Source organism: Phymastichus coffea, unplaced genomic scaffold (assembly GCF_024137745.1).
Source record: "Phymastichus coffea isolate CEN01 unplaced genomic scaffold, Cenicafe_Pcof_1.1 PCOF00003, whole genome shotgun sequence".
NCBI lineage: Eukaryota > Metazoa > Arthropoda > Insecta > Hymenoptera > Eulophidae > Phymastichus > Phymastichus coffea.
Genome location: NW_026706814.1, coordinates 3,895,509 through 3,904,858, shown reverse-complemented (window position 1 = coordinate 3,904,858; position 9,350 = coordinate 3,895,509). Strand labels below are relative to the sequence as shown.

General features: G+C 36.7%; 1 protein-coding gene across 1 annotated transcript; it reads right to left on the bottom strand.

The window, feature by feature from the left end:
* Window positions 1–747: 747 nt before the first annotated feature.
* On the bottom strand, window positions 748–4,635 carry LOC131664639 (uncharacterized). The gene is made up of 10 exons (XM_058935918.1): window positions 4,574–4,635; window positions 4,331–4,482; window positions 3,999–4,224; window positions 3,085–3,227; window positions 2,927–3,009; window positions 2,824–2,862; window positions 2,554–2,755; window positions 1,998–2,270; window positions 1,653–1,932; window positions 748–1,303 (listed from the first exon to the last, which is right to left on the bottom strand). The coding sequence occupies exons 1-10, from the start codon at window positions 4,633–4,635 to the stop codon at window positions 748–750; spliced, it is 2,016 nt and encodes a 671-aa protein (XP_058791901.1).
* Between the last annotated feature and the right edge of the window lie 4,715 nt (window positions 4,636–9,350).

Below are 9,350 nucleotides of genomic sequence, written 5' to 3'. Positions count from 1 at the left end.
TGATGACGAGGAATTTATTTTACCCGAAGGAAACTACGAAATCGAGGAGATTCAGGACTCAAAAATGCATTGGCTGATAAGAGCCCGCGTAAAACAATGAAAAGTTTTCCCAAACTTTTGCCAAACTTACGTTGGCTGAAGTTTGGGAAAACTTAAAAATTGAGACGATGCCAAACTTACTGGTTTATTGGCTATGTTTGTGTCAAGTTTGGCAAAACTTTTTACTAACTGTAGCCATTGATACATTTTTTTAATACTTTTTTAACCGACTTTGGGCGATGTTTGTAAAAACTTCGAACAAACTGAATTTTAAGATTTGCATTCACAAAGCTCAGCCAAACGTTATACAAACGTAGCTATAAAACATTTAACATCATATATCTAGTTTGGGATAAAGTTTGCCCAAACATTAGCTAATTATTTTTTATTTTCAATCGGAATATAAAGTTTGGCAGAACTTTATCAAAACTCGAAACCCGCAATTTGATTCGATTTTTTCGTCATTGTCGTAAGTTTGGCAAAACATACAACAAACTTAATTTCAATTGACCGTTTTTTACAATATTTTATTTGTGTGTTTGGCTAAACTCTATGTAACTTTTGAAGGTACACCATCCGTATCTCTTAGTAGCTAATAGGATTTTAACGAAATAGATTATTCGATCTACAATTAAATATCAAACAGTGTGGTTATGTTTTTAAGATTTAAAATATTTGAATTTTGTAATTTCACAATCAATTTAATAATTAAATATTTTTGTCTTGATAATCATGAATGTTTCTTATATTTTTTATGATGTTCTGTTCTATTTTCGTATTCCCACTCATCTCCCCATTGACGTTTCTTTCTTTCTCTTGTGCCTTGTTTGCCCTGGTCACTTCGTACTTATCGCGATATTCCTTTTCAACTGATTTTTCTCCTTTTTGGTCGCATTTGCTTTTCTTTCTACGTTGTTGCTCTTCCTCGTGTCTTTTCTTTTTATCATCACTCTTACTTTTGACTTCATCCCGATTTTTCCGATATTCTTTTGCTCCTATTTTCCCGTCTGACCCTTCATTTTTTTTTCTATCTATCTTCTTTTCCTCATACAGCCCTTTTCCATCAGATCTTCGACTCTCAACTAGCAGTTCGGTATCTTTCTTGCCATGTTGTTCTTTCTCATGTCGTTCCGTTCCATCAGATTCTTTTCTTTCGCTCTTCTGTTCGACCTTCTCGAGGCTTTTTTCTCTGTTTTGCCTTCTCTCTTTATTAACCTCGTTTATACCATCTCGCTGTTTCTCAAATATTGGTTCACTGCTTTTTCTGCGATAATTTTCATTCATGTATCGTTCCTTATCATACGGCTCTTTTCGCTCGCTTGTATGTCTAACTCTCTCCTTGTCTTGCTTTCTCTCTTCATTCTGGCAAGATTTACCAGCCTGCTGGTGCTCGATCTCATGTTTGCTGTTCTTTTTACGATGCTCTTCCTTGTTGTACCGTTTCTTTGCATCCCCCTTACTCTCAGCCGACTGTCCACTCTCATTATCTCTCTCTCTCTCTCTCTCTCTCTCTCTCTCTCTCTCTCTCTCTCTCTTCGTGCTCTTCATTACTTTTTCGTTGTTTCTCTATCACAGATTCGCGATTTTTTCTGAGATGCTTTTCCTTTGCGTGCCCTTCATTTCCATCAGATTCGTTTCTTTCATTCGCTTTTTCGTTTCTCAGTAGACTTTGTTGATCTCCCTCATATTGCCTCTTTTCACCAGGTTTGCTCTTCTCATTAAACTGCTTATTCTTGTCGCCTTCTCGTTTTCGCACCTCGGATTTCTCTTTCGTACTAGAACCTTGCTGTTCATCTGCTATTTCGGTATTTTGATCACTCGAATTGTCTTCTCTACTGCTCACTACTATTTCTTCCTCATAATTTTTACTTTTACTGCTGTTACTTCCTTTGCCTGTATATAAAATGTTTATTTACACTCATTGTTATATATCAGTTCATTACATTTTAACATTTTACCTTTAGTATTTTTATTTCGAATCTCTTCCATTGTTCGTAAATCACCTTCTGTCATATTCTTGAAGCTACTATTAGTTTGATTCGAGTGAAACTTTGTTTTTTGCGACAAACTTCGCCTGGAAGATTTAACCGTAGAATTGCCGTTGGCCATACAAATATTGGTTCCTTTTTTGCCTTTTGGATTTCTCAAAGTTGCGCACTTGGATGTGATGACTGCAGTATATTGTTCGTGAGTAAGCCTAAACTGAGGTTTTGTGTTCAAGTTTACAAAGCCTATATGGATTCAAATGGAAATATAATTATTTAGTCTTCTATTAAAGCTTTACTATATCGTAGATATCAGTGAATATCAAACGAACTAACAATATTTTCTTTATAAATTCACCTTTAATAAATACTGTGATGTAGAAGAAAATATACGAAACGATAAATTTATCGTTCTATTTTTATATTTTAGCATTACGATACTTATAAGAAGTAAGTGCGTAGAGCAAATGTTGTCCATTCGTTTGTGTATCTATAGATATCTATATAAGTTATATAATTTAATTTTTACTTTGAACATCTTCAAAAATATTTTCGGGGATGGGTTCCCTGTTATTTCCCCCCTTTGCAGATGATTTTTTCAGCATATCGATTCCAATAAGATCAACTAGTAAACGACGAACCATTTCTTTAGGATTTTTTCTGTACGAAGTTCTGTAAACGCTAAGTTTCCATTCGGGTAATTTGCACTTGGAGCCCTCTACTATTGGAACCTAAATTATACAATTTATATTATAAAATTGAATGCACTATTCAGACATCTTCGAAAGTCGTATCTTACCTCTCGATTTTTGGTGAAACCAGCTTTTTTATTAATGTTCTGCAAAACAAATATGAGCAATAAAAAAATTTTGAAATTTTTCAATCTAATAATAGTGACTTACATCAAGGTCTTTTAAGACTTCTGGGTTTATGGCTTTAGCAAGGTCCAGTATCATTTGCAATTTTCGTATATCTTCTTCGGTAACTATAACAATAAAAAAAAAGGATTATTTTAAGTGGTTGAAAATTTAAATCTTTAAAATTAATTTTATTTGCTCACTATTTGGAAGCTGTGAACATATACAATTTCGCTCTGCGCCCTTCTTATTCTCATTTTCGTTGCCCTCGTGCGTCATGACGACATTGTCATCCGGCTCAGAATAATTTCTTCCATCACTCTCTTCCAGGTCTAATTCATCTTTCCTACATTAATAAACGACATAATTATTATTGTGTACCTAAATAGTAAATCAACTTTTACATTGTTATGTTTAAGGGGGTGCCACACCTCTGTTTTACCGACTTTTTTTGGGGCGTATTTTCTCCAAAAGTACTTAACGGCGCAAGTGGAGATTTTCACAAAAGTTTCATTTTTGAAGAAGAGAGAAAAATCGTCATCTTGATTATTGAATAAGAAATAGGCATGATTATTGGAGACGAGTAGGCATCGATCGATCAGCTGGTCGTCGTAAGCATTGTTTATCAATGAAATGTTCATACAGTTTGTAGATCACGCATAGCAACGCGGCGCGGCAACGCTTTTTTTGATCGGAAAAAATTATTAATCAGATTTTCTTGTTGGATATTTTTTTGTTTGAAACTTCACCAACAAGATGACCGTACTTCGCTCTCTTTTTCAAAAATGAAACTTTTGTGAATGTCTTTACTTGCACCGTTAGTACTTTTGGAGAAAATACGTCAAAAAAAAAGTCAGTAAAACAGAGGTATGGCACCCCCTTAAGCTAATTAAAATCTGTGGACAGGTTTGACGCGCTTGTATGATCAAGCTTTCAATTTAAAGAATGGTTAATTACGAAATATTTAACGCGGACGAGTTTTAAAATTTCACGATACGCAATTTTTTCTTAAGATACTACAGCTCATATACAAGTACAAATTCGTGTATGAACAAACATGCGCCGTATGGTATAATGAGTACCGCAATGAAAGCTTTTTTATAGTGTTGAGTCTTACCTTTCATTTTCACTGTCATCTTCTGAAAAAATTGATCGTTTTTCCAAAACCTTGTATCCCTGTGCTCTTGACGCCTTCTTATTTAGTTCGTTCAACCTCTTGTTCTCCAAGCGATTAGTTTTTTTCGCTGAAGGCCGCGACATTTTGTTGCAGTTCCTTATCTCACTATTGTCTAAAATAATGCCTTCTTTTGACACGTGCAATGAATCGAGCCACTCTTTGCTACCTATTTATTAAAAATTAATTATTAGATAACGTATAGTTTAAAGAAGTGCATAGGATTCGTTAAAAAATCAAACATACAAAACTTTTGTAGGTTTTAAGGTACTTACTATTGACACGTATTACTTTTACCGGGTAATAAGAATCACCCCACTTTGCAGTGACTCCGTTACAATTTTTTTTAATCTGTGTTATTGGAATTGTACTCACGTCTCTAGTATTAGACCATAGAACCAATACGTATATCGTTTGCAGAAATTTTCTGCGGTTATGTAAACGAAAGGTTAACATTCGAAGTACGACATGAAATCATCGATGCCTTTTTTTTTGAATGTTTTTATAGCCTTAATAACCTTGCGATGTGTCTACACATGTAACTACACATGATAGCTTCCACGAACTGGTAAGTATTCATTTCAGGCATAAATTATAATTAATAGAATGAATAATACAGTAATAAATTAAATATTTTGCAGGGTGAATTTTCTATATTCCCATCATGAATGAAGGGCGTACTTTTGAAAGCTATTCGCGGGCATCTCGGTATCGCTATATCAACAGGCTCAGGGCAAGCAATTCAGAAAGTGAAAGTTCTAATGATTCCACAAGTTCAACAACTGTTAGTGTGAGTGATTTTATTTTTAGTATCATATCAAAAAATTGCATTGTGCTTAAAATCATATTAGTAAATCATAGGTTTTAACATAAAATATTTCATGGGACTTTTCTAAAATTACATTTAAAGTTTTACTACCCACGTAGTGCTTGAGTGTAAACAACTTTTTTTCCCCACGGTTGTACCTAAAACATATTAATTAAGAATTACGAATTTTGTTTTGTTCAATTGGCATAAACACAACTAATATTAACGCTTATGTTTCTGTAGAATTACTCCGACACAGACTCTGAAAGCAATGAAGGTAATGACACCGACGATAATCATAATGAGCAGGAGAGCACTTCGAGCGATGCTGATATTGGAGATCGACAAAGCTTAGAAAATGCGCACGAAAATAATAATGATGATAATGATTCTACGTTCGAACAGCAGGGTAAGATATTATGATCACTCGATTCTAGTGGAAAACTTGTACACTTATTAATTTCTGCACGATATCAATCCATGAGTTTAGTCTCTTTTCTAACTACTATAAGTACAGTAAAATAATAATCTCATTTATATTTTTATCATTTATGTATGCTAATTTATAAGTCCGCGCATGAAAAAGTGTTATTAGTAGGCACGTATAATAATCTCTGAATTCGCGCGACTATTTAAATATATTTTGATTATATTAGTGGTTTTTGGAACATAGGGAATAAAAAATAGATCAAACCTCCGTTTTTTTTGTATTATTAATTATGTTAACAGAGAAAAATAAAAAAAATGACGCTTTTATCATTCCGCGTAATAAAGGGTTTTAAAGCAAGAAAAAGCGATGTTACTGTTACAGAGTGGTCGCGGCTGGGTACGGCACAGTGACTCGCGACGGGTTTTCAATGTAGGTTATGATGAAGCTGGGTGCGCTTTAACTCCTCGTTGTAGATCGGCATGTCGTGCCGCTCTAGTCCCGGCAGGTAACACTCGGGCGACTACATCTGATCTTCGGTGATCACACTCTTGAATGTGCGCGCGGAGGTCAGCTGTAAATCTCGTCAATTTTCTTTTTCTCTCTTGGATACAAGCGACGTAAATACAATCGTCCTACGTGTTTATTTCACACATCACACGCGTCTTACTCTCCGGCTCATAGAGCGTAATAATGGCGTAAGAAGAAAAGAGAAGAGAAGAAAGTAAACAAATATCAACAAGATCTACGACTGATTGAAATCACATTCAAGAATTTAAAAACCTAGAAAGCGACTCTTATTTTTCCCGGCGCGCCGACCTAAGTCACCTGGCCGCACTCAGCCTTCGACCAAGCCGCTGCAGCTGCACCCCGACTCTCTCTCTCTCTCTTTCAGTCACATTCGAACCCTTTTTCTTGCGCATTTTGGGAAATACATTTGTCAAATGAATTTATAAATTACTAAAACTTTAATGTAACTGTACAGAATCTATTGATGAACCTCAGAACTCCAGCGAAGAAGACGAGAGTGTTTCTACCAGTGATAGCAGCTCATCAGCATGCAGTTCGTCTTCCGAGTACTCGGATACGGAAGATAGTGGCGAAGAGGAGTTTACAATTACAAACGGCGACGAACCCTTGTATCCTGGAGCCCCGATAACGACAGCAGAAAGTATTATGTCAATTTTCACTGTCATGTCGAGATTTGAAGTCACGGGAGCTCTAATAACAGCTATTCTCGAGCTTATATCGTTACACTGCATAGAACCAAACTATTGCGTGAAAACTTTGTATAAACTTAAACAATTTTTCGCGAATATTCAATGTCCCTTAGAGAAACATTTTTATTGCTCAGCATGTTTTACATCAATAGAAAACGAGCAATGCAACATCTGTCAACAAAATACTAAAATTGACCACTTTCTGCGAATTCCAATAACACCGCAATTAGCTTCGTTTTTTAAGCGTCCAAATTTTAAAGAAAATCTAAATCACCGATTTACACGAATTAAACAAAATATTGACAACTATATAGAGATAGAACTGAATCTTACGTATTAACAAATACAAATAACATTGATGATTTACTGTATTATTTGAATTTTGATGGTAGAATGTTTGTTGTAGAGCGAGCAAATACCCTCGAAAGAGAAACAGGTTAAATAGTATCGAACTACTTTTTTCTAATAAAAGTAAAATTGATTGTGAAATTACAAAATTCGAATATATTAAATCTTAAAAACATAACCACACTGTTTGATATTTAATTGTAGATCGAATAATCTATTTCGTTAAAATCCTATTAGCTAGAGATACGGATGGTGTACCTTCAAAAGTTACATAGAGTTTAGCCAAACACACAAATAAAATATTGTAAAAAACGGTCAATTGAAATTAAGTTTGTTGTATGTTTTGCCAAACTTACGACAATGACGAAAAAATCGAATCAAATTGCGGGTTTCGAGTTTTGATAAAGTTCTGCCAAACTTTATATTCCGATTGAAAATAAAAAATAATTAGCTAATGTTTGGGCAAACTTTATCCCAAACTAGATATATGATGTTAAATGTTTTATAGCTACGTTTGTATAACGTTTGGCTGAGCTTTGTGAATGCAAATCTTAAAATTCAGTTTGTTCGAAATTTTTACAAACATCGCCCAAAGTCGGTTAAAAAAGTATTAAAAAAATGTATCAATGGCTACAGTTAGTAAAAAGTTTTGCCAAACTTGACACAAACATAGCCAATAAACCAGTAAGTTTGGCATCGTCTCAATTTTTAAGTTTTCCCAAACTTCAGCCAACGTAAGTTTGGCAAAAGTTTGGGAAAACTTTTCATTTTTTTACACGGAAGTATAAAAATTACTCTCAAACCTAACAACAGTAGTCGTCGTAATATCATCAATTGCAGTCATACAGTTGATTTTCGAAAAGAAAATTCTATTGGACCACTGTTGGGCTTTGGACAATGAGAACTGTCACCCAACATTTCTTATCACTCAGACTCACCTATTTACACATTAAAGATTAATTGGGAGTAGAGTGTAACCTCACTTCTGAAGCATATATAAACAAACATAAAGGAAATAGCATTCACGAATTTTTTCCAGCTGTCCCACGGGGATATAAAATCGTTGATGTACCTACTCATGTAATTTATAATCCGATAACTAGCAAGTTCACTAATCATCAACAAATACGTATTGTTGATCAAGACGGCAACTTAGCAAACATTCGAGGAGAAGTCATCACGGTCCGAGTTCACATAAAGACGATAACGTAATGGACTCAGTGGTCAATAGAAAAGTTAGGAGTGGCTTTATAAGTAATCCACCACGTCAACGAAATATCAGTTGGTAGCGAACTACCAGAGCGCTAACACGTCGAAACATATAATTCCTGAGAAGTCTCGGCCTAAGGGTCGTAAGCAAGTGTGACGAAAGCAAGCGTTGCGCTTGTTCTCGTCAGTATTTTCCCCAATTCCCCCTCTCTCGGCAAAGCACGGTAACCAGTGTTAGGCTCATTTAAGAATGAGCCTAATGCATAGTCTTTGTTTCAGCCGACGGAGATTGCCGAGCGAGACCGAGCCGGCCTGAAGCCATTAAGTGGACGACAAAGTATAGAGGTGTTAGAAAGGGAGAGAGAGAGTTAGATGCATGTGTACCCCACGCAATATTAGACAGGCGCGCGTTGCGAACCAACTAGCGCATTGGTCGCGCGCCGCCTAATAAGTAGGTCAAGTGGGAAGATAAAGAACGAGGAAGAAGAGTCGATCGCGGAAGCGAACGAGTGACACAGCTAGTGTATGCATTGTTTTATACTTTTCCGTTTTGAGGGTGGCATTGCGTAATCAAACATTACCACCCCTCTCTCTGGGCGCCAATAGGTTGGCATAGCCCACTGTCTTTCACTCCTTCGCTTTCAAACACTTTGGAGATCCGGAAGTCAAGTTTGCTACGACATCCCTGACGCGCACAGCGAGTCGGAACCTTTTTGATCTAAGGCGGCGACCTCCTCGAGAGGAGTACCGATCTTTTCACTGTTCGACGTTCAGGGAGAGCGGAACTAAAGGCTTGACCCTCGGTTTGGGTGCGACGGGACTCTAGTTGACCCAACGTCTACTACGTCGGAAGCACGCAGCATACAAATCTTACGAGATTTGCTTGACATGGTACCACTACCCCGCTGAGGCCAACCCAACTTGGGATGTCAGAAGAGAGATTCAGCTAGGACAGCTAGAGGAGATTCCTAAGACGATCAACCAGCTAATCCTCCCCTCCTGGGCTCGCGTTCGAAAAACATCCTACCCTGCGTACCTGTATTAAGGGATTGTTCCCACGACTCACAGGTACATCGCTTCGACGTGCCGGGGCACGTCTTCCCATTGCGTTTCGGTCATCCCCGCTCACGCTGGTGGGTATCCATCATTCGAAAGGTTGTTTCCCAATTTTCGCTCTAACTTCGGGTCTCGCTTTCTAAGGAGCGGCTTTTTATGACCGGCTGATACTGTTGTTTGCTCTTTAGATTTTATGTATCAACTTCTATGTCAAGGCGGGGTCTCGT